Source organism: Cyprinus carpio, chromosome B8 (genome assembly GCF_018340385.1).
Source record: "Cyprinus carpio isolate SPL01 chromosome B8, ASM1834038v1, whole genome shotgun sequence".
Classification (NCBI taxonomy): domain Eukaryota; kingdom Metazoa; phylum Chordata; class Actinopteri; order Cypriniformes; family Cyprinidae; genus Cyprinus; species Cyprinus carpio.
Window position 1 is genome coordinate 9,155,044 of NC_056604.1, and position 26,277 is coordinate 9,181,320.

General features: G+C 36.7%; 2 protein-coding genes across 12 annotated transcripts in view; one reads left to right on the forward strand and one right to left on the reverse strand.

The window, feature by feature from the left end:
- The window catches only part of LOC109106904 (oxysterol-binding protein-related protein 9-like), a 31,630-nt gene extending 13,858 nt beyond the window's left edge, over nucleotides 1-17,772 (reverse strand). For 6 of the 11 annotated variants that reach the window (XM_042729571.1, XM_042729570.1, XM_042729573.1 and 3 more), the window contains exons 1-11: nucleotides 17,617-17,771; nucleotides 16,450-16,500; nucleotides 14,780-14,858; nucleotides 8,011-8,084; nucleotides 4,020-4,115; nucleotides 3,855-3,902; nucleotides 3,070-3,099; nucleotides 2,923-2,973; nucleotides 2,335-2,373; nucleotides 308-407; nucleotides 1-54 (exon numbers count right to left, since the gene is read on the reverse strand). The exon at nucleotides 1-54 is cut by the window's left edge and continues 51 nt beyond it. In XM_042729571.1, coding sequence (XP_042585505.1) covers nucleotides 1-54; nucleotides 308-407; nucleotides 2,335-2,373; nucleotides 2,923-2,973; nucleotides 3,070-3,099; nucleotides 3,855-3,902; nucleotides 4,020-4,115; nucleotides 8,011-8,084; nucleotides 14,780-14,858; nucleotides 16,450-16,500; nucleotides 17,617-17,727 — 733 coding nt within the window. In that variant the 5' untranslated portion in view covers nucleotides 17,728-17,771. Of the gene's footprint in view, nucleotides 55-307; nucleotides 408-2,334; nucleotides 2,374-2,922; nucleotides 2,974-3,069; nucleotides 3,100-3,854; nucleotides 3,903-4,019; nucleotides 4,116-5,055; nucleotides 5,503-6,738; nucleotides 7,485-8,010; nucleotides 8,085-10,603; nucleotides 10,749-14,779; nucleotides 14,859-16,449; nucleotides 16,501-17,135; nucleotides 17,316-17,616 lie in introns of those variants that run through there. The other 5 variants (XM_042729575.1, XM_042729574.1, XM_042729578.1 and 2 more) reach the window with 5 other exon arrangements.
- An 892-nt stretch (nucleotides 17,773-18,664) lies between these two features.
- si:ch211-198n5.11 (methylcrotonoyl-coenzyme A carboxylase 2) lies at nucleotides 18,665-26,250 on the forward strand. Its single transcript, XM_042729581.1, is given in 14 exon segments — nucleotides 18,665-18,770; nucleotides 19,573-19,771; nucleotides 19,774-19,889; nucleotides 20,011-20,207; nucleotides 20,874-21,049; nucleotides 21,735-21,815; nucleotides 21,955-22,133; nucleotides 22,368-22,560; nucleotides 22,653-22,744; nucleotides 24,424-24,580; nucleotides 24,858-24,980; nucleotides 25,063-25,187; nucleotides 25,335-25,416; nucleotides 25,971-26,250. Coding segments are annotated over 14 exon segments (1,827 nt in total). The 5' UTR covers nucleotides 18,665-18,750; the 3' UTR covers nucleotides 26,058-26,250.
- The last annotated feature ends 27 nt before the right edge of the window (nucleotides 26,251-26,277 follow it).

The following is a 26,277-nucleotide window of genomic DNA, read 5'->3' on the forward strand; positions in this document are numbered from 1 at the left end:
GGCCCACGGGTAAAGAAGAAGGCCTCTGTTCTGTTTTACACACCTGAGCTCCATCTACGGATGAACACACACCCTTCATATGCCCTTGGCCCTTATAAATGCACACAAAATTTGCAAACCAAATCTAATCTTTGAGTTTCCAAATCCCTACAAATGCCAAGAAGCCTTCAAAATAAGCATATATATACCGGTATATATATATATATATATATATATATATATATACATACCTTTATATATATATATATATATATAAATATACACACAACATTAAGGAATAAAATGGAGAAAGAGATAGACAGCTCACCTGTGGGTAGAGTGGTCTGCGTTGGCATGGCACTGGCACTGACTATAGAGGTGTTGAGAGGGGTAGGCTGGAATACCCCATCCACTGGGTTTATGGTGCTCTGCAGAGAACCACAGACATGATACAAAACACAGCTCTCACAGGGAAACGCGTTATAAATACACCCTCTCATAGGAGATTTCAGTCTCAGTGCCCAACCCAACTATCACATAAATCCTGAGGGGAAACAAGGACTTCTGATATTCAGTTACTAGAACTGTTTAAAGGGATGGCTCACCCAATTATGAAAATTCGGGCATAATTTACTTACACTAATGTTGTTCTAAACCTGTGTGACTTTTTACTTCTATTGGTCATTCTTTGAAAGTATAATGAACTTTCATTTTAGAGTGGCCTGGATAAACTTTTTCCTCACTGAATTTGAACAACACAAGGGAGAGTAAATTAAGTAAATGCTGAACTATCCCTTTAAGGTGCTGAAAAAAATCTAAATATCCATTTGTAAGTTAGTGCTGTCAAAAGATTTATTGCGATTTATCGCATCCAAAATAACAGTTTTTTTTTTACATAATATATGTGTTTGTATTGTGTATATTTATCAAGTATATATAATAGTATATAGTATAGTATATTGTTATTTATTGTTAAAGACAACTAACATGAAATCATGAAATTAACACTACTCGTAAAACTATTTTTATTCAGTAAGGCTGCATTAAATTGATGTCATATGTCAATAACAAGTCATATTATGCAAGTTACATGCATTACCACTTGTGTTGTCTTTAACCATTTATGTGTCCACATTCTTTCCACACAGAGACAGAGAAATAGTCAATGATGCTTTATAATACACTGTGTCCAAATGAGCAACCTCACGGCTGTGGCCCATGTCCGTCACACTGAATCTCCTCAATATGCAAAAATCACAATCTCTGCCTTATGGTTACCAAACACCAAGCATCTGTCAGTCAGCACAGACTCAGACACAAGGCTATTTTGATAACAAGATCAGCACATGTGTATCATACACTAAATAGGCAGAAGTGGCAGAGATAAATAATCTCTACCCAGCATGCACAGTAAAACATTGACGTCACAGGGCACAGCAGTGAGGTTACTTTACCTGAAAACACACAAGGGGGAAAAAAGGCATGCAGGGGAGTGAGTGGAATGAGTTTGGAGGGGCTTTTCTGCAAAAGAACTTGTTGTTCTGAAAAATCTGTTTCGTTGTACCACAACAGAGGCTGCTGTTCTTAATTAAAAGTGGAGCAATTAGAGCTCTGCAGTGAATACATAAACACCAGAATGAGATTAAATCAAGAGGCAGAGACACTCAGGTCAGTGGAAAAAAGATGGCAATCATAGATTCATAAGAAAAAAAACTCAGATTCCAAAAACAGAAGAATACAACATTTGGTTAAAGTCCCTAAATACTGTTTGCATTTTAATAAATCTGCTATGAATGTGCATAAAACATTATATATGAATTTTAGATTATTATTATTTTTTTTGCCATGTTCAACTCAAACTAAACCAGTCTGTGAGAAGTATTAAACACAGTTGATGATTACGTCACTTCAGCACTAGACTTGACGGTTATTGACCCCCCAAAGAGAGCCTCTGGGTAGGTTGTAATAGATCTGTGTCCATTTGTCCCACATGGTTCAATAGCATGTATGGCAACGGAAAATCGATGATTATGCTGCGTGCACATATGCGTGTCTTATATTTGCAGGGTTGAAACAGTTTGGTTCAATCACAATGTCGGAAAGAATTATTGAGGTTTAAATTTGTTGCAAATCATGACCACAGGAAAGGACAGGCCCAGAATTACCCGACAGGTAGTGTAAGAAAGAATGAAAGCAGAGAAAAAATGAGAGAGATGTAGACGTGGTGGGCAGAGCCCTCCAATCAAGGTCATGCACATCTCGGTTCAGTAATACTAAACTTGATTAATGTGGAAGAGAGAACAGTAGCACCATTTGATTTAGACTAGTTCATTGCTAAGGAATGTCAAGACTTACTATCAGTCCGTTTGTGTGTTGCTGTTCTTTACTTTGATCTCAAATTTTAAAGAAAGAAAAGACAAATTGAGAAATAAGGCAACTCCACAGTTGGGAGTAAGCAAAAAAAAAAAAAAAAAAAAAAATGCAAATGGTCTCTGCTTTAATTTAAAGCAATAAGGTATTTAAATCTACTCAATCTCTCAGGCTATGTTCACACAGTCAGTGTTTGGGATTGTCAACTATATTTACTTACAGGTCCACATTCACAGTAAAACTTACAGGAGTTCGATACAATGTTATTTGATAAACAAGTCAAATTAAGGTCAAATTGTTAGATCAATGTGAGCATAACCATACTTAGCACTGTAACACAAGCTTGACAATCATATCCTGCTGCTGTGTGAACACGGCCTTAGTGTAGGAGAATCACCTCTCCAAACTATTAATATGGTACCTGCTGGAATGTTCGCAAGTCGGCCAAAATAAACATTAACAGGGTTATGGAAAATTACAGGTTGGGCTGCATAAGACACATAAATATTAACACACTGGGCAGACAAAACACAGTTGCATACACATTCTGAGCTTGTGAGACAAGCGTTTTACCTTGGCAATCTGTAGTAGTACGATACAGTGTTTGATGGACTCTACCATACTCTAAAAAAAGAAAAAAAAAAAAGAAATGAAAATGCATTCCACTACCAGAATCAGATCCAAAATGCATTAAGAGGGTGAAGGTGCAGACGCTCTTACACAAGTCGTGTCCTTCAGGTTCTCAATTTTCTGCAAATAGGACAATGAAGAAGAAAAGGGACAGTTTCTGTTACAATTGTGAAATGCTCATGGATTAAAAACAAAGATGCACCTTTACGAAACCTTAAAAAAAGCAGAAACGAAAGCCTGAGACCGAATGACAGTCTCATGAGTTTCATCCCCATAATAGGCTTAAAATGTGACTCTCTGTAAAATCTTCAAATTTGGTATGTGAAGTATCTTTAGAATTTCTCTGCATTTGAACAATTACAATATACATATACATTTTCATTTTATGACAGCTAACCGCAATGTGAACACAAACAATGAACGAGTGTATTTTTATTAACTAACATTAACAAAGATGAATAAATAGTGTAATAAATGTATTGTCCATTGTTCATTCATGTCAGTTAATACATTTACTAATGTTAACAAATGACACCTTGTAAAGTGCTACCATTTACTCTTATTAATGAAAATATATTAATGTCTTTTAAACTTCATAATATATTGCCTGAAAATGGACAAATGTGCCTTTCTTTGTGCTTACAGTTAACAAGTAACAGTTTAACTTGCCAGCTAAAACAAGATATCATAATAAAGCTCTACATTTTGATCAGGCATGACTTTATTCTGCCTTTTATATAGAAGGTGGGATGTACTTCCTGTTACTCACAGTTATTGTAATACAAGTGGACTGTCTCTGCCATATACTGTGCCTAGCAGAAAGAGTCTGATAGACAATGCACCTCTGATGACAAATAAAAATGATTATGTCTTACTCTGCGCGACTCATCTTCCTTGCAATCTTTAATCTTTTCATCGAAGAGCTATAAGATGCAACAAGAGCAGGAATTAGACAGCAATGCATGAGAAAAATGATGTCAACTCAAAACACAAGGCAATTATGAGTCACGATGAGGTCTTATGATAAAAAAAAGCCTTACTTTTAACTGGTCGATCAAAATTTGCAAATACGCATCAGCTTCAGCTAGCTTCTTGTCAAAGTCCTGAACGCTGGGAACGAATCCTGTTTCTGCCTCCTGCAAGTGAAAGTGAGAGGGATCAGATTCAGTCCTTCTACAGCGTGTAAAAGCTTCCATGGTGTCCTAAGATCAGTCATGTTCTGCTTTCGAGAGGAACTGAGCAGAACTCTAACAGCCTTAACTGAATCACACAATTAGACAACTGGCATAAACAGAGATCAGACCATGAGAGGGACTGACACTGAACTGAACTGTAGAATAAAGGGTACAGGCTGTGACTGGTTATTGATAGTTACTGAAACTAGAAATCTAGAAGGCAAAAAAAGCACATCAAACACCGCAATGAGTAGTGTTTGTTTCTAGGACATGAGGCCAGCTGATCATTATCTTCCGTGATAATATTTCTGAGCCTTTCTATGTAACTGAGACAAAAACAATTCTAGGTTGAAAAAAGGGAAACAAACAAGACTTCAGTTGTTTAGAAGGATCAACAGACCTGTCATGACTGATATATGCAGACCTGGACTTTAATGTTGATCACGATATCATACAATTAACCAACAATTTTCATGGATTCATTTCAGTTTTACTTACCCAGAGTACTAAATTAGACATTTAAATAAATAATAGATAAGAAATCTTTTTATTAGAAAACTGTCAACAGAATGTATACTCATTTTATTTATCATACATAAACTAATAACTACTTTTTACAGCACATGCTTCTCCTATGAGGCGTGATGTCTTCCCTAAACTCATAACACGAATCCTCACTGAAACCTTAAAACAGCTTCCTTATAACTAGAACAAGACATTAAAATATTATTACTGTAACCTTAGGAAAGGCAAACCACAATTGCTTCTTTTATACGTAGCATATCCACAAATACAACCTTAAGTTATTCCAGACCTCTTAGGTAAACTATCAGAATAAATATTGAAGCTAATAGCGGCTAGCCCAGGTGGTTTTGAGGACTGAAGTTTAGATAGCACTGACAATGTTGGCAGCAGCCTTTATAAGAGAGGTACTCCCTGGTCTGAGGGTCACTGTCGCAAGTTTTGGACTTTGCTGGACCTCATGAAAGACATCACGGTGGAGATTGGCAGAACTGAACTGCATGGGAAAATGAAGAAAAGCCATGGGCAGCTGACTGTCGGTCAAAACTGTAAACATTATAAAAATAGGTCAAAGTCTGCAGGAGCAGAGCAAACCCACTCAGGAATCAAAGTTTAAGTGGAATATCAGCATGAAACCATCTGATTCACTGAGTTGACTGCGAACACATGTATGTAGACACACAATAAAAGATTTAATGAGAGTTTTTAACTCTAAAGTTTAATAGTGAACTATGGTTCTGGCAAACTAGCATCCTAACAGTTATGCAACCTCTGCTCTTCTCTGTGACCAAAACATTTATCCAAAAGATATTTAACTATGTAGTATAGTAAAAGTGTAGATATGATCGTTATGTTTTTTTTTTTTTTTTTTTATTATTTATGTGCAATGGCTGTATTCATGTTAACATTTACAGCATTATTTCAATACATCATTTACAATAATACAACATTTTCTTAAGAAGCAATCACTATACAAAAACATACAAGTAACAACAATAGTACTAATAATAATCATATAGTCTTTCATGATAAAAATTCTATAATAAAAAATCTTTAAAAATAATAATATAAAACAAAAAATAAATGAGAACAGATGACTTTTAAAAACTTTTAAACTAGTATTTGAAAACATTTTTAACATTTTACTTTTTAACAATTTTTCTTCAAGAACTGAATATACAAACAGTATTGTAACTATTCTTTATTTTATTCATTCTATTTTAAACAGAATAAGGATGGAACATTTCTTAAATACCGCCCAAAAAGCACATAAATAACCTCAGAGGGTAGTTTAGAATCTGACTTGAAACATGATGCTAATATGGTGTTAATATATCTGGCATGCACTTTTATTGATAAGCATGTTCCCTGGGAATTGACCCACAATTCTCTAGTTAAGTATGCCTGGTCATATCCTACAGGCACCATAAACATCTCACCTCCCAGCAGCCCTGAGAAGTGCTATTTTGGTATGAACAAATTGCCAAAATACCTCTTAACAAGAATTTGTGACCCCCAAGAGAGCATTACATAATTATATTATCCTTTGCCTGGCAGAGGAAAGCTGTGGCACACTGAGAGCTACATGGTAGCTGTTATCACACATCTGAACACACAGATTGTCCAGACAGGAAGCTGTTCCCACTGACTCACTCTATCAGTCTGACTCATAGCAGAAAATCTGAACATCCAACAACTGCAGGGAATATTTCAGCATGAATCAACTAAGCCACCTGGGGTGCATAAGCTATTGTGGTGTCTTTTTAGGAGACAAACCCACCAGTGACACATTTGAAAAGCAAACACACAATTCTGACTCTAAGTCATGTGCTGTATCATGTCAGCACAGACCGTACACACACACAATGTGGCTGAGATTGCAAATCTCAAGTTAGTAGAAAAGTAACCACGCATTCAAGTGTGACCCATGCCCTGTCTATTTGCACAAGCAAATGCTTTCCTACCTTTGTCAACACACACACCCACCCCTACCTGTCCACACTAACACACACACAGCATGATTTAACGCATCAGTAAATCCCAACAAAACAAAGATACTCACTCGGTTCTTGCAGGACATGCCTCCACAAATCTGACCCACACTCACAGAAACACTTTCAGTATTAGTTCGCACACCCTTTCCTGTAAGTTCCCCTCTAAAGGAGGGGCGAACAAGGTGAACAAATACCTATTGACTTGCCAGCTGATTCAGAGCCGTTCTATAAACCACTCTTGACCAGGAAGAGTAGACTTCCTCAAAAGAAAAAAAAGAAGAAGAAAAAGTAGCATAAGCTTTACAGACTGTAGGAAACAAAATACGGTACTGTGATTGGATCTGTCATCTGCTACACAGGAGGGGCTGGCTGAATAAGCCAAGCTGTGATTGGCTGTTGGAGATCATGTGATCGGATAGCTGCGCACAATCTGCATGTAGGTACATGCAGTTACCAGTGAGCAATATTTTTTATTTTTTTAAAGACACAGAGCTAAGGTAGAGAAGGAACAGAGACATCTTTGAGAGGATAGGATGAGGGATAGAATACAGAGGGAAGAAATTAAGCTTAAAAAAATCATAAAATTATTTACAAAATGGGGGAAAGAAATTATAAAGCTGCATGCTTTTCTTAGCCTGTCCTGGTTTCCTCCTTTGGTATGGAACAGACGGGCATGTTTAATGCATTCAGTATCCTCAGAGCTCCTCTTCAGGCCTTTTTTTTTGTAGTTTTCAGATCATTAAAAAAAAGCTTATCTTACACAAACTCTAATTAAAAACATATTATGCTTTCCTAATGACAGATAATGGGAAGACACATTTCTGTAATTTAGGAAAATAACATTTCTTAAACTGACTTTGCTATCACAAAGGATTTGAAAAGGTTTGACAAATGCAGTTTTCTTTTGTTGATATATTTCCCATTGAAACAGAAAGACATATTAAAGGGTCCTTAAAAAATAAATAAATAACTTTACACTAGTCTTTAGCAACTCAATGGATTACACCAAGGACAAAAAAAATAAAAGACAAAATTAATAAATTTTAGCCACTTAGTTCTCATGTAATTGGTAGCTGGCAAAAGAAATAACTTTAAAAAATTATTTATATAGTAAACAGTTATTTTAATAATAATAATAATAATAATAATAATAATAATAATAATAATAATATTAATATATAATAAATAAAAATATATAAATAACTTTTACTTTATACATTTTAGGAGTAGAGCATATAGAGTACAGCATAAAATCATGAGGTTTTTAAGCATATTTTATTTTATTTTTCACCTCTCTGAGATCATAAATGTGGTACTTGTGCCATTGATGTGGCTCTTACCTGCTGAAGGGTGTGGCGAAGAATAGTCCCCTCTAAGGCATGAATCCACTTCTCCCGCTCGTCTGCGTCACGGGCTGGTGGGGAAACATCCAAAAACATATCCATTAGTAATAAGCAGACGGACTGCAAACACACGGCATGTGAAATGGAGAGTGGAGAATGACCCTGCTGTGCAACTGTAAAGGTGACAGTTACAGCTACAGCTCTGTTGTCCTATCCGGTTTTCCTTAATGAAAACAGGCAGAGTTTCACGAAGACGAGACAGGGTTGTGGCTTAAGTTAAACAGGAACACACACAAATGAAAGCCTCTGCCCTTGTGTAAATACGAACGGTAAATAACACTCATGACAAAGTTTCTTGTAGAAACGAGGAATGAAATTTCAGAAAGGTCAAGGTGGGACTAAAAACAGAACAAAGATTTCTAAATCAAGCATAAAATTATAAAGCTTACAGCATAAAGTACAAGTAGGAGTTTCTAACAGTCAGGTCAACAAATGTATGTACCCTAAAGGGACAGTTGATGTGAAATACAATTCTGCCATTGTTTACTCACTCTGATGTGGTTCAAAAAACTATTTTATTCATTCCATTGAACTTTTTTCATTCATGTTTACACACAATCAAACCTGACACTCAAGCAAGAGTAAGATTTGTGAGCTTCGGTGAAAGAGACGGTTTTCAGTAAATAATGACTTATATTTGGCCTGTTTTTCAAACAAAGCTATCATGACATCAGGAAACTTAAGATGTAGGGCAAAAGCTGTACTGACCACTTTTATGGTGCTCTTTTTTTTTTTTTTTTTTTTTACAGCCACTGTTCACCATCCACTTTCATTGTATGTAAAAAGAGCAGCATAAACATTCCTCAAAGTGTCTCTTTTTGTGCTCCACAGAAAAAAGAAAATCATAAAGCCTCAAATGACATGAGGTAAATCATCAGTACTATATGTAGTTCACAACAAGGGGCGAATCGAACCTCTAAGGCTTGATTTGATGAGATAAAAATGTATAGACAGAAATTAACCTAAATCTCTCTCTCACTATAGCCATTAGTCATATATTTAATTTAATAATTCCCTCAGAGAACAGATGAGAAAAAAAACACTCCAGACATAACATATAGCTGACACTTTGATGGATTAAGGCAGTGGTTCCCAAAGTGGGGGGGTCGCGGGACCCCGGCGCAGGGGTCGCGAGATGATTTCTATATCCCTATGATTTCTATAGGCCCTATATATTTTTGTTGCAATTAATTTAACCCTTTCGCACGTACGATCACACCGGTGTGATCAGTCTAGGCTGGTCCCTGGAGTGTACGATCACACCGGTCAGTGCATGACGTAAAATTCAAATGTGCTCTCGCGCGTTGGCTGGCGCTGAGCCAGAGACAGGCGCGTTCAGAGCTGTCATCAGAACTTTTCAGTGTTTTCAACCACATAATGTTTATTTTAGGTTTCAGACATATAAGTACTAAAAAAAACAATACATTTAGAGTTTGTAAAATACACACTGATGTCAAAGGACGAGGCAATAATAATGCTTTCCATTATAATTAGACACGTTTTATGCATATCAGATACACATTGTGTAAGTAACTTTAAAGTTTACTCTATTATTCTCCCAGTTCACCATCCACTTACTTTTATGTATTTCGGGAGAAGTGGATGAATTCACGTGTTGTAAATCCAACAGATCTGATTCTCTGAACTGCGTCTGCTGCACAAACTTAAGATGCCGTCGCGCATACAGCTCAACTAACGCAATCGTTATAAAGGTGTTTAAACAACAAAACACTTCCACTTGCATATATTTGAAAATCGGAATATCAGCTATTTCATGCCATATCTAACAAATTTGTGAATATTTTGAATAAAAAAGGAAAAATGACATAAAAGCAGATCATCATTCATTCAGTTCTGTTGTTTCTGCGGTGTGTCACGTGACAAGCAATGACGCGTCACCATGGAAACCATAAAGTGACACATCTAAATAACGATCGCGTTGAAAAACTCACGCTGGGGGGTCAGCCAGAATATTTTAAACTTACGTGTGAAAGGGTTAATTCAATACTTGTTAAATGGTGTTTGCAGAAAAGTCTGATACAAATAAAAAAATATATATTCAATTTGTAATTTTGTCCCAGACATTACGAGATTACGTCAGCGTCAATCACAATCAAGTTACGTACGTACATCACGCGCAGGCAACACAACGTATCCCGCTGTTTGCTAAAGTTAAAGGTGTTTGGAGGCTCCAAAAAAAAGGGGTTGTTGAGGTGTGGGGGGGGGGGTCGCGGGGCAGCAGCGCATTTATCATGGGGGTCGCGGGCTTAAAAGTTTGGGAACCCCTGGGGTTGTTGAGGTGTGGGTGGGGGGGTAGCGTATAGCTGACCCTTTGATGGATCAAATCACCATTTCTGTAACCAATTCAAATACAGCTGAATAGGCGACCTTATAGATGACAGAAGAACCTTCAGATATGGTAGCGTTACACATACACAGAATTGGTTAATAATCAATACACGTTAACCAGAAAAATCAAAAATACAAATCGTTTAATATCTTCAAGAAAAGAACTTGTAATTCTCTTTACCTGCTAATAAAATACACAAGCGTCAGCGTTCGCACAGGACCACCATAGCCATCACATATCTATGGAGCATGCTTGAAATCAATGTCCCAGATCCGTGTGAGAGTCACCGTCCAAAACAAACATGGCCCCTCCCTGCGCTACTGGCACCGGAGCAGAGATCACATGACAAATGATGCTAGGCTACATCCACTCACTAGCCAATGAGATTTCACTAGGTGAGGTAGTAGGTAGTTGATTACAAAACACTGCACTTGTCTGTTATTTGGCAACGAGGACAGGCTAACATTGATCTAAAGACTACAGTGACAGCAAAATCCTGAGTACAATATAAAATAAAAAATATCATTATTGTTTTTTATTATTATCATTAATATTAATAACAGCAATAATTTATACATTTATAATATATATAATAATACAACTTAAATGATAATGTAATGCAAATATCATCAAAGAAATAGACACTTTAATTGCTGTCTACTTGAATTGAATGTTCTTTGAGCAAATGTGTGACATCTAATGTATTTTACTACCTATTTTGTACTCCTCAATATCTCTACCCTATATACTGAAAGAAAGGTTGAGTGTCTCTGGAGATCAATGGCGGACTTCAGCGTGGAATAAGGGCACCTTATGCAATGTGCCCTTCTAACGACACCCCAGCAGTAAGCAAGAGAAAGACAGAAAGTTCAGATCTCAAACTAATTTTCTCATCATTTACACAAGTCCTAGTGAATGTGAAAGACATTTCTGCATCACACTAACAGCTCCTGTCACATAGCAGGATGTTTTCACCAGACTTGTTACTAAGCTACTACAAGATGTTAAAGGATGGTGAAGCAAAGAGTAAACATTGAAGGAGACAAAAGAATGTGTGTGTGTGTGTGTGTGTGTGTGTGTGTGTGTGTGTGTGTGTAAGGGGTGCAGTGATATAAAAAAAAAATCTAGCTGACACAAATAAGCAACTTATTGATTACATATCATCGTCAGTAAACGATACAAGGTTGATATTAAAATTATATACACAACCATTCAAAAGTTTGTGGTCGATAAGATTATTTTTAGAAAGTTTATTTCAAAAGAACATCTATTATACTCAAGAGGGCTGTATTTATTTGATCAAAAATATTGTAAAAAATAAAATAAAATAAAATAAATAAATTTTCTGCTGATTTTTTAGCAGCCATTGCTCCAGTCTCCACTGTCACATGATCCTGCAAAAATCATTTTATGCTGATTTGGTGCTCATTTTTCTTATCACTGCATTATCAATGTTTAAAGCAACTGTGCTGCTTTTTTTTTTTTTTTTTTTTTTTTAAGAACAGCATTTATTCAAAACGGAAATCTTTTGTAAAAAGGTAATAGCCTTTACTGTAATTTTTGATCGATTGAAAGAATCTTGGCAGAATAATAGCATTCATTTCTAAGTAAAAAAAAAAAAACCCCTGACTCCAAATAAAATAATAAATATTAAAATAATTTTAAAAATTAAGCAAAACTGTTAGTCATCACAAGATTATAATGTACAGTATTAAAAAACTGGATATTCATTTTAAGACTTGCTTTTGACATTATTATTAAATAATTAGTATTTTAATAAATAATTTTAAGTGACCATAAGATGGAAAATGTCAAATAAAATGTAAAAATAGGGGGAATAGAATTAAATGGAAAAAAAAACTGATATGGTACAGATTTATTGTGCATCCCTGGTGTGTGTCCATCTGTCCAGAAAATATAGTGAACTGCCTTATACCTATAGTTTTGAGCAGCCTTTGTTTCAGGAAAGAGCTTTAAAATGCTGCTTTGCTCAGTAGGTTTTGGAAGAGAGCACATGCGTGTGTGTGTGTGTGCTCTCCTGCAGTCTTTCCTAAACTCACTGCAGCTTCCATGTGACTCCCTGCATCTTTCCACTGCCAGCTCTGTCCTGCGGAAACATGAGAGTTTGACGACAGAGAGAAAACACACACCAGTAGCTCACTCTTCCTCTATGCAACTGTTCCTCGTCTTTTCTTCCTGTGTGTTATTTCTTTCCCCTCTGGAGCATGAATGTGTGTTGATCCAGTGCCAGCAGGGGCTCAGTGTCTGACACTGGGAGCTTTTAACTGCTTTTTTTTGCAGTCAAATATCTGAGAGGAAGACAGGTAGAGGCTTTTAGAAAATAAAGGGGCTTTCAGGCTGGACTGATATTGGGCCACAGAAGAGTATGATGAATTATGGATGGTCCTCTAAATAGCAAGTACAGTTCCTCTGCGGCCGACATTGTGCGGACCTCTCCATATATACCCGTCCTGACCGGTCAAACTCACCTAATTCTCAAATGTATCTTGCTGAATGGGGTGGTTAACTATATTCTTACATTCACGGCTCTGAAAGTTCAAGCTCACATGGTTTTTACTGTCCTGCGAGTCTTTATTACACCATATTATCATTTAGCAAGAGCATTTCTCGAGCAAGGTTTTTCTACACTGTACATCTTAACAGCATGTTGTTCGGTTTTAGCTCAGTGGGCAGCCTGCTATAATCCTGATGATGTTTCATGTTGAAACAAGAAAAACAAAGCACAGTTTTGCTTAGGTTTAACCCGAACACATCTCACTTTACAAATCACCCCACCCTGTACTGACTACAAACACTGCAAAATCAGAACAATGTTAATAAAGTTTAAGCATCGCAAAGCCATATAAAAGATGTTGGATTTGTATGATCTAGCATTAAGATGTTAAGATTGTGCTGCAATTCCGGACCATTGAGATCAGGAGGCACAAAACAATTTCCGCTTTGGGGTAAATGGTTCCTGCTGCAATAGAGATGCGAGAACTGATAGGATGAGTCCCTGAGGATCTCAAGAGGTGGATGGTATGAAAAGATTGTTGAAACCAAAGCCAGAGCTCCACACTTACACTCACTGAAACACACACATGCAAACGCACATCTGGAAATCTGACATGACAGCTCGGGTTTTTTTTTTTTTTTTTAAAGAGGTTTGGATTGGTATAGTATAGCACAACTGTCACACGATACCAAAGAATGTCGGCAATGAATTTTACTGTTGTAATTGAAAATTAATAAAGAGAAAAATAATAAACTTCCTTCAATATATGCATGGAAGACTAATCATAGGATGGGATGAGCCTAAAACTATCACTGATAAATATAAAAGCCACAAACTTAACATACCCAACATAGTGCCACCAAGCACGTATTTTTAAAACCGGTAACTCTTGAGAATGAATAACACACAACCAGCCAACTTCAAGGTGTAAATAAAAACAAAGCATGGTTGAAACTAATCATTAATGCAAACCACAATGATAAACGGTCACGGCAGAAGATGCAATCAGAGGAGTCCCAGCTGAGCGTGACCTTACCCTTCTTACTGTAAAGCCACAGCATACAGTGTCGGAACATAGCAGTGGGTGAGGGCATGGGGAGAGTGAACGCACCCCCGGCAGGGCGGATGCCAGGGGGGGTGGAGGAGGATAGATGAGCCAGTGAGAGAAGGTGGAGGCTAGAGGCTAAAAACCTGGAGCTCAGCAGCCTTGCGTAACTCTGCGGTGCGACTGTCTGTTCTGCTCCGTTTCTCGAAGAGTTCTTCCAGCTCCGAGGAAATTCCTAGTAGAAATTCAACACACATCCTGGAAAAAATCCAAGAGCCTCTGATCTCAATTCACAAAACTATGAAGTCTGCAGATTGTTCCAGTCAGTGGTCGCAAGAGATAAGCCAAAAGGACAAATGCACCAGGCCTAATGTATGTTTAGATTGTCTGCGCGCAACTGATGCGAGGGGGTCATGTTTGTATTAGAATGCTGAATGTTACTGATGTCATAATCCTCTTTAAATTCAAAATGAGAAAGAGCATGTGGGGTAGAATGAGTAAGCAAGAGCAAAAATAAACAGAGTGGAAAGAGGAGAGGAGGGATGAGTAGTATGGAGAGAGAGAGAGAGAGAGAGATAGAGAGAGAGAGAGAGAGAGAGAGAGAGAGAGAGAGAGAGAGAGAGAGAGAGAGAGAGAGAGAGAGAGAGACAGACCGGGCACATGTGAGCAGCCGGCTGATGGCTGCACTATAAACACTGGTTAAAAGCATCACGGCAGGAGGTGCCAAAGAACAGAAGATGAGAGAAGAGAAGGACAAGACAAAAGCCGTAGAAGAACAAGAGTATCGAGACCTCACCCTGAAAATGGAAAGTCTTCTGGTCCACAGTAATGGTGAAAGTGCTGTCGTCCTCGTCATCGATTCCAATCACAGCTCCCTGCAAAAAAGGAACGCAGCGAAAGCCATTCAGACTGAGGGACACGTCATTCACTCCCTCTCTCTTTCTATCTGTTCCTCTGCCCCACTCCCTCACGCACAGAGAGAGAGAAGGAAAGGGGTGGGAGAGAATGGGTGGAGTAAGAGAAAGAGAGGGGAACAAGGCGGAAAAGGGAGGAAAAAATGACAAGGGAGAAATGGGAAGGAGATGGAAATTGAGAAAGGAGGACGGAGAGAGAGAGAGAGAGAGAGTGAGGGGAAAAACTGCAGCACATTAGTATTACAGGGCCAGAGGAATAACATGAGACTATTAACTCTTTCATACCTGATGTACTACCACAGCAAATCCCGATCATTCAAAAATCTAAAAGCATTTCTAACATTATAAAACATTTAAACAGAGCACTTTGAAAACATGCCATTGTTTTGAATAAGAAAATGCTGCAAATCTAAAGGAAAACACTAAGCTTTTACTTTAAATACAGACCTGTCAGGCAGTGCCCTTACTGGTTACCAACAGGAAGACAGCAATAACTGCTCAGATCAGACCACAGGCCTTGAGAAAAATAAGCCAACGCCCAAAGCACTTTTAACCTGTCTTAAATTTACGTTAACTGCTCACTGTCAGGCTATTTGGAGATCAATTTCTTTTTTACAATGCCAACAGTTAATGCTATGCAATACACTCACATTAAAGGAGATACATAAAGCTCTTTAATCAACACTTAATTGCAATTTAACTGCAGAGAAACTTCATCCATCTTCATTCTTTTGGCATAATAGAGATTATGAACACAAATCCTGGTGATGATAACTTTTACTGCCACTAGGCTGTATTTAAGAATTAACTACAACTAGAATACTTACAATACCATGCTCCCTTTAACACATTAACTCTACTCTGTATATTATAACAATTCTTCTCTGCATTAATGTACATATTTCATAACTGTCCTCTGCATATTAAACTGAAGAGTGTGCCATCTGCTGGTGAAGAGCTTGCACAGCATTGCATTAAATAGATGAAGCATTTCTATCACATCCTGAGCCAGATGCACATCTCTGAATAAACCGGGTTTGTGTGAGGGTCTAATGATTAGAGTGTAAACAAATCCTAATGCTAAACCATACAAAGAGCTTCTAATGTATTGCAGCAACAGCTTGAGAAGGGCTCTTTATTGTTTTAACATCACTGTATACTAAGCGAGGACCACACAGAAATGTTTTACTAAATCTGATGTTGAAATGCTTGACAGTGATGCACAAAACCCGGACCTGAACCCATAATGGACACCTCAGAGAAGATATTAGCCTCTTTAATAGATGCAGTCGACCTCTATTAAAATACAATGCAAAAAGCATAAAATCATGACACATCATCTTTTGAAATTCTTCATCTATACTGTAATATCCTGATGACAGATTCTCAACAGCTGCTAGGGTTAACTTAATAGCATAATTAAACAAGAATAATAGACAGAACAAGAACAGGCACAGACATGAGTTAATCACTGAAATGATCGACTAGAAAAAAAAACGAGTAAGATCATATTCAACTTAGTCCTGCTTTAACAAAAAAGAAAGCTTCTTACCCGAAGTCGCACACAGCCTCTTCTAGAGCCACGCATCATCTTGTCCTTGGACTGAAGGAGGATACAGAGTGTTAAAGAAGCATTTGATCAAATGACAAACACAGGGCTGGAATACATTCAAGTCTCACTTTGCTGAAGATTTAAAAAAAATATGTTGGGTCTAAGATCATGTGTAACAAATAGGATTTTGTATCATACAGTAGAAACATGGTATGTAAACATGGTATGGAATAGTATTTACATAATGGTAGTACTCTGGAAATGAGACATGCAAAACTGTGCTATTAACTGAGCTATTACCATAAACTGAGCTATTAACATAAAAACTATATACACTATATATATGCGTGTGTGTGTGTATGTGTATATATGTATGTATGTGTGTATGTGTGTAAGTATATATCATACAGACTCACACAACATGTAAATAATATAATTTATACGATAAAAAAATTAGTTGCATAATCTGTGCGCATGTATACACATTTAAACGCTTTCCGCTTTATATCTCTGTTAGACAGTTTGACAGTTGACAGTTTTAGTTGTTTTGATCACATTCAGTATTAGCGTGACAGTAAACCAAGAAATTCAGAGTGAAGAGTTATGTTTTTACATGTTTAACCCTGTGTCAACAAACAATCACTGTCTTAAAAAAAGATATGGCTTATATGTACACATTAACAAACCTGAGAGCTCTAGCTTGTGGAAGATTAACTGACAGGAACTGAAGCTCTTAGCTTAGCTATTTATCCTGTGTTTGAACATTATAGAGCTTTCCGGATTAAGTCTGAAAGCTATAAATGTGCGTTAAGACATTTAATATCCTGCAGTTAACGCATCCAAAACAGCTTTCACATGTGGACGCCTCCACCCTTCAAATTTTCCAAACTAAACTACAACTGAAAGCATTTTTTTTTTCAAGGGAGGTGGCCTTCCTGCTGGCAACACATCAAGTCTAGCTGCTCATTGGCTAACGGCTTCCCGAGCAAAGCCAGGATTGGCTGAAGTCGCGGTCGCTCAAGCTAAGCCCCGCCCCAACCAGCTGAGATTCCAACTCCTGACAGGCCTGCGAGTGCTCGTTTCCTTCTCAACATTAAACGATCGTGGAACAGGCCACTTAGCGATCAACCCTCTCTCATATCACACAGCCATGCAAGAAAAACTTACAGTATAGTATGACAGCAACCCGGCGTTATAGTCCAGTACGAACCACCGGTACTGCCACCCCTTCATGACGTTAGTCCATTTGCTTAGCGGACCCTCCATAATGGACGCCATTTTTACACTTTGCCTGAGTGCTCGCGGAGAGGAGCGCGCGGCGAGAAAAACCGTGCGTCTGACGTCACTTGCTGAACTGTGCCTACTTCTGGATCTGGAAGTAATAACTTCAATCTTACATATGTGCAAGATGACAGGGTGAAAGTCAAAGAGAATGAAATCCAACTAGGCTATGCATATACGCATATGTTCAGAAATGTAATAAAATGGAAGCTCTGGAGATTTTGTAACAAATAGCCTACCCTACTGTCTAAAAATAACATAGCTGTGATATTTTACATGATATATGCAGCTGGAAGTGTTATAGAGGTTTGGTTAATCTTGTTATTTTTGTTTATAAAACCTGTTTTTGTATGCATAGTCTTTTTTAAAAGAGAAAGTGTGGTATAGCTTTTAGGTTGACACTGTTATCTGTCTGTGCACATATTAAAATACTGTTATAGTTTTCATGAATATCTTGAATTCGTTTTTTTATTATTTTCATTTAAAGTTTTAGTAGTTTCGCTGTGTTTTTGTCATTTTTATTCGTTTTAAAAATGTCTTTCTAGATTTATTTTAAGTTTTAGTTATTGTAGTAGCCTATATCAAGTTGCACTGACATCTAGCTTAAATAAAATAAGCGTTTAGAGTTAAATAGAAAAAGCGTTTTCAGTTAAATAGAATAGTATATTCTATTCCAAGTAATGCTGAATGTTTTTATGGAATAATTATTTAGTTTTTTTCGGTTTTTAGTTTTCGTTACTATAATTACTCCGCCTTGTAGAATAGAATAGAATAGAATAGAATAGAATAGAATAGAATAGAATGTCTCGGAATAACATGATGATCCCAAGTCAAGTCTGTGTCATAGACACTCATTTACTGATCTATACTGCTCTCTAGTGTTCAGTATATCACTATCATGTAATACATACATGAAATCGCACACTCAAACGTTCCTTTCTGTTTGTTTCCTTCCAGACTTAGTTTCTCGTTACACTATAAAACGTTCAATAATTTTAGACATCTGTCTTTTGCCTTATCATGTACTGTTGTATGTTAAGGTAAGATCTTTTGCTATGTTAAGGTAAACTACTGTGTTTCCGCCGTTTTGGAAAGTTCTTCGCGTTTACTATCCGAGTAAGTTCCGAACGACCTTTGACACACTTGAAGAAAGAAAAATACAGACTCATGCAGCATAAAGAATTAGACGAATAATATAAACTAGACATACTAGAAAGACCAATGCAACGTGGAAGTTTTTTTTTAGTATTATTATTAACAATATGCATTTATAGAATCTTAAGTATTTCTTGTGTTTGATTGTAGTCTGTATATTACAGCTCAACATTGGCACCTGTTGCTTCATATTTCTTACCCTTTGCTGCGAGAGTATATGTTTATATTTAGCGTATATGTGCACAAAAACTGAATTACGATCTCTACTATGACAAATACCACATTCATTGTGTCACTGACAGTAAAAAACAAGTGAAAGGTGAAATATAATATAAAATTCTTTAACGTTATTCATTTAGATTCCAGTTATCACAAATGCACCAGATGCATTGGTATTTCTATTATGCCTAGTTTATATCATTCGCCCTCTTCTTTATGCTGCGTGACCCTGTTTTTTTTCTTTCTTTGATTAAGTACATTAAAGTTCGTAATTTAACGATTAATAATAATTAATAAATTATAACTAATAATTGTAATTATCTATCTATCTGGATTATTTAATATTATTAATAATTAATAATAATTATAATTATATTATTAAAGCTGGTGTTTTGAATAGAAATCCCAAGCCAAATGTGTAATTCTTGGAGTTATTACAAATAACATGCATGTCTCTTATTTCACCAGGTCTTTCCATATAAAAGGGAATAATCTCATTCAGCTCACTAGAGCATCATTCTCTCAAAATCCACAGTCATGGGACACATCATCCAAGATTTTCAGCTGCACTACATACCACTGTACACATTCACCTGTTTCAGGCAGTGTGTGGCAACCCTTGACACATAGGACACACCAGCCAGCAGCTTCGTCCCGCTGTATGAGTCCACTGTGCGCAGGAGACGCCCGCCAAGTGCCTTTCCAGTTATAGATGGAGAATTTCATCCAGTTCACAGACATGTGTATGAAGCCAATCTCAGGAACAGCCTAATCTGTCAGCAAAAGTAAGTCTGATTCACTTGCATTAAAGGTCTCCGCACAGTTACATTACAATATTATTTCCATATCATAAATTTCATCACATAAGTAATATCCACCTTGTATAACCTTGTATTGTTTCAACAGATACCTTGAGAACAAGGAAAAAGTAATGAAGGGTGGTGGAGAAAATGCCATAGCGCGGCATACGCTGAGGAATCGAAAGGTCCTCGTACGAGACAGACTCCGCATGCTGCTGGATGATGAAGATTATTTAGAACTTTCTTCTTTTGCTGGACTTGGCCTGCCCTATGGAGACATCCCATCAGCTGGCTGTCTCACAGGTAATATACTACATAATACAGTGAAAAGTATTATCATTTATTAATTATGGTTAATAAAAAATAAATGAAAGAATACAGAATTAGGCATTAAACGGAGATCAGAATCTGAATGGCAGTCATGCTTCTTTGAGAGAGACTTTTTTAAATGAAGTTTGTAATATTGCTAATTGGCATTTACATGGTATTTATAATGATATTTTTCTCCTTTCTTTGAATTGTGTTTTTCACTGCACCAGGGTTGTTTATTTATTAAATGGTAATTCGCCACCTTGGAATTATAAGGTTCTATCTGCATTCTGAGCAGTTTTGAGATATTGAGCTTCAAAGTTTTTGCGTTCCATAGATTTCTGTAGATATAACCCATTTTGTTTTCTAAAAAAGGCCCAAAATGTACACAGCTTACAAAAGAAACATCACATAATGTAAATGAGTTAATCACAGAATAAGAATATGTGAATAACTCAATTTTCATAAAAATGTCAGTTAGAACCTTATAATTCCAAGGTGAGGAATTAGACAAAATTATTCAGACTTTATTTATTATTTAGAATTAGTAGACTTTATTTTATTATTATTCGATGTAATCATTTGACATTAATTGATATTAAAATATTTGTGCATAGGGATTCCTCTTCCTTTGTATCAGTGTTATTTATTTTTCCACAGGAATCGGTAAAATTAATGGACTTTGGTGCATGTTCATTGCTAATGATGCCACTGTGAAAGGTACAGCGTATCCCATCACAGTTAAAAAACAGCTCAGGGCACAGGTTGTGGCCATGCAGAATCGTTTGCCCTCTGTTTACTTGGTGGACAGTGGTGGCGCATTTCTGCCTCTTCAGGTAACTTGCATTTATTGCCATGGCGAGCTCTGTTATCTCTTAAAGGGATACTCCACCCCAAAATGAAAATTGTCATTAATTACTTACTCTCATGCCGTTCCAAAAGCTTTGTTCGTCTTCGGAATACAATTTAAGATATTTTGGATGAAAACTAAGAGGCCTGTGACTGTCCCATAGACTGCCAATAAATAACAGAGTCAAGGTCCATAAAAGGTATGAAAGTCGTCATCAGAATACTCTGTCTGCCATCAGATGTGTAATCTGGGTTATATGAAGCAACAGGAACACTTTTTGTAAGCGAAGAAAACAATAATAACGACTTTATTGAACAGTTCCTTTGTCAGCAGTCTCCTCTGTGTCTCTTCATATCACCATATGCTGCGTATGCTCTTCTGTATCATCTGTGCCACAAGGATGCACTGTTTTCTTTCAAATCATAGCTAAATACACGTAAAAACAGCGCATCCTTGTGGTGCGGATGATACAGAAGAGCATACACAGCATACGGTGATATCGAGTCTCCTGGTTTTCATCCAAAATATCTTAAATTGTGTTCCGAAGACAAACAGAGCTTTTACGGGTTTGGAACGACATAGGGGTAAGTGATTAATGACAAAATTTTCATTTTGGGGTGGAGTATCCCTTTAATGGTGCATTAATGGTTGTGCAACTGCTTTATCAACAGTCAGAGATCTTTCCTGATAGCAACCATGGAGGTCGCACCTTTTTCAATGAAGCAGTTATGTCAGCAATGAAGATTCCTCAGGTAATAAAAGATTCATGAAAAACATTCTTATTAAAAAACAAATATCCATTCCCAGTCAATACATTTTTGTGTGTTATTCTTATTTTTTTGTGTAATGCTAAATGTTGGATCTAATGTGATGTAATATCATAACCTGTAGGTGGCAGTAGTGTGTGGCTCATGCACAGCTGGAGGAGCTTATGTCCCCACTATGTCTGAGGAGGCGGTGATTGTCCACAGGATAGGAACAATATTTTTGGGGGGTCCACCGCTGGTGAAAGCTGCAACTGGAGAGGAGGTTTCCCCAGAGGACCTGGGAGGAGCCAGGCTGCACTCAGAGTATGCTGTTTCCTACCTTGATTGTATTTTGTTACATCTTTTTCTCCAGAGCAATATATAACTTTGTATTTATATATGCAGTATATAGCATATATAAATACAAAGTAAGTGCATCCCTCTAATAATAACAGAATTATAAAGAAACCATATTAATATAATGTTATAAATAATATATAATATAATATAGTTGACCATAATATTAAATAAAATGAAATAGAATTTCTATATCACCAGAGTGAGCGGCTGTGTGGACCATTTTGCTGCAGCAGAGAATGAGGCATATGAGTTTACCAGAAACATCATCTCCACCCTAAACTATGAGCTCCCAGAGGAGGACAGCGCTCAGGTTGAGGAGCCCCTGTACAACGTGGACGATCTCATGGGCCTTGCACCCCGTTGCTACAATCACAGCATGGATGTCAGACTGGTAAACACACATGCACATGCACCATTTCAGACTTATACTATGACATGATTTGTGGGTGATCATTTACTCATTTCTTTCTTTATACTGTTTAGGTTGTGAGTCGCCTGACGGATGGTAGTCGGTTTCAGGAGTTCAAGGCCCGTTACGGCACTCCGCTCCTCACAGGGTTTGCCAGAATTGAAGGGTAATAGCTTTTGGAGGATGTTTTTAGTTCATTTGTTATTAGAAAAAAATGAGGTGTTTTCATTATTGTGTAAGTGCAGTTTGAACTAAAAAATCTTTTTTTTTCCCGCTGTTAAAATATTAAGTGCATAACTTGTTTCTAGGTCATCAATCAGGACACTGTCTTGACAGGAAAATGGTAGACAGTACAATGGTAAATGTAAAGATAAAACAGCTAACCCTGTTAACCTGAAAATCAGATTTTCTTGCTTTTGTATGTCCGAGCAATCAGATCTGAGCAGGATGTGGATTAAGAGAAGGAATCTTGGCTAAAGATGGGACTCGATCTCTTCAAGCTTCTTTTATTTGATCACACAAAGAACGTCTCTGAGAGCTGCTTTGTTGTTGTGGCACAACTGAAACTCCAACCAAAAGGATAAATCTACTTCAGAGTTGTTCAGATAACACTGTTATTGAGAGTTGTGTTATGCTGAACACTACTATATTGTTAAACTGATGTTTTATTTTATATTTCATTTGTACTTTTATCTTTATTTAATTGGCAATGATTGCTATGGCAATCATAATTTCTTAAAGGGATACTCCACCCCAAAATGAAAATTTTGTCATTAATCACTTACCCCCATTTCGTTCCAAACCCGTAAAAGCTTTGTTCGTCTTTGGAAAACAATTGAAGGTATTTTGGATGAAAACCGGGAGGCCTGTGATTGTCCCATAGACTGCCAAGTAAATAAGTGTCAAGGTCCATAAAAGGTATGAGTCATCAGAATACTCCAAGACTGCCAAGTAAATAACAGTGCCAAGTATAAAGCGACGGGAAAACTTTTTGTAAGCGAAGAAAACAGGAATTGTTGAAAAATATTAGTTACTTATTTTTGTGTCAACAGTCTCCTCTGTGTCTCACCATATCACCGTATGCTGCGTATGCTCTTCTGTATCTTCCATGCCACAAGGATGCACTGTTTTCTTTCAAATTAAAAGCTAAATATGTAGAAACAGCGCATCCTTGTGGCACAGATGATACAGAAGAGCATACGCAGCATACGGTGATATGAAGAAACACAGAGGAGACTGTTGACAAAGGAATTGCTGAATAAAGTCATTATTTTTGTTTTCTTCACTTACAAAAAGTGTTCCCGTTGCTTCATATAACCCAGATTGCACGTCTAAAGGCAGATAGATATTCTGATGATGACTTTCATACCTTTAATGGACCTTGACACTGTTATTTACTTGGAAGTCTATGGGACAGTCAGTGGAGTATCCCTTTAAATTTATCCCACATTGTTTGTGCTACGGACACGAATTGTACCTTAAATTATGTGGTTTGTTGAGAAGAGGTGTTATTATTTTTTAATCAATTCAACAACAACAACAATAAAAATCACCTGGCAGACAATAAAACGTGAATAAATCTGTAATTTTCATACTGAATTAGCCATATCTTGGGGCTAAAATGTCATAAAAGCTTTTTCCACTTCAGTCAGTAAGAAACCACCCAGAAGACCCTGGGTACTGCATAGTTACCTGCTCTGAAAACCACAGCTTAACAACCATCCAGAATATATTAGCAGAGTTGTTTTGCATTGGCAAACGGCAGTTATGTTTTCTTGAGAACATGCAAAAATCTAGTTTTTCTTTACTATGAAAGGTGATTTTGTTTTTCGCATCAATCTTTAGTCATCAGGTTGGAATCGTGGCAAATAACGGAGAGCTGACATATGAAGCTTCCCTGAAAGGCAGTCATTTTGTTCAGCTGTGTGATCAGAGGGACATTCCTCTCATCTTCCTGCAAAACACGGCACCAGAACCTGCACACACATTCTCTCAAACCAAGGTACATCAAAAGACATTAACGTATATGCAGACTTTCCAACAAAGATTCTTTAAAAGAGAAATCATATTACATGTCATTTCATTTGAACATACATGTGATACACAGGAAAGTGTAATAGTTTCCAGTAGTTACAAATAAGTGTTTTTTTTTTTTTTTTTGGTGTGATGTCTTGTTGTTCTAACACACGCCATCTTGTTTTACTTTATTACTTGTTCTCTTTTTTCCCTCACTCACTTCATTCATCTAAACCACTTGTTCTCTTTCCCATCTCTCTTAGGCAGAGTCCAACACTAACAGACTGAAGGCTCAGGGTTCCATGATGTCTGCTGTGGCTTGTGCTTCTGTTCCTAAAATTACTGTGGTTATTGGAGGATGTCATGGAGGTGATAGCTATGCTATGGTCAGTATATAAATCTGTTATTTTGATCTAGATAAAAAAAAAAAAAAAACATTGTGTAGTTAATTTTTTTATTTTTTTTTAGTGTGGAAGGGCTTTTGACCCCAATTTCTTGTTCCTGTGGCCCAATGCGAGAGTGTCGATTTTGGCCCCAGGCCACTCAGATGCATTTGTGCAGACTGAAGAGGAAATCACACAGATTAATGAGATGTAAGAGCCAATGTAACAGGATGTCAAATATATTAGTGACAGAGACGTTTAAGGTCCATGACTGGCTGTTTTAAAGGTGTATTAAAAATGCATAAATGAAATAGAAATTAAAATATGTAAACAATTAAATAAAAAATATCCCTGTGAGTTGGAGGAAGAGAGTTCAGCATTCTTTTCCACCGCCAGACTGTGGGATGATGGTGTTATTCTACCTCAAGACACCAGAAAGGTCAATTTAATTTCTATGTGGTTGAATTTTCGATTTGTACTTTTGCTATAGAAATATTGCTTAATCTGTTTGTACTTTCGCTATACAAATATGAGCACTGGTTTAATTTTCATTTTCTACAAAAAATGGGGTAATTTATCTTTTACGTTACAAATTTCAGAAAAAAAAAGAAAATAAATAGCACAGAGCACTAGACTTTTCACTGGAAGGCCATAATAAAAAGCAGCTGTTGAGGGATTAAGTGGCATCTTATAGTAAACCTAAGAGATAGTAACTAGAATTAACTAGTGTTCCTAGTTAATACTTCTTTATACAGTAATAACCTGAAATATTTCTTTAAAATAAATACCACTTGTTTTTGATATTTTGTTATCTAATGCAATAACATGAAAGTATATAAGTGTGGACCTTTTTTCCCCCATTGTTAGCTTAAAACATTTGCTTATATCTTTTGTTATAAAAGAGTTAATAGTTTTAATTATAGTTACATTTGAAAAAGCTCTTGAGTTTGAAAATTAAAGCTTTATAAAATATATGCCTCTGTTCCTTTTTAGGTTTTGAGCAAGTGTCTGAAAATCATTAAGCAACAAGAGTATCAATTGTCCAGAGAGAAAATGAGGACTCCTTTTCTTCGACTATAACCCTACCTCTGAAGAAACCTCAGTGAACTTTATAAACTTGTACAAGTTGTTTTACTAAATTAATAAACTAACAGTGTTAGTGTCAAGCACATATCTATTTCAATGACAGTTTGCCTGTAATCAGCAGTGGTGCCTTATTAATGTGATTTTCTGACTGATGTAAAATAAACCTGTTTGTACAGATGGAATTTTACTTATGATTAAATCATTGCTTATAAAT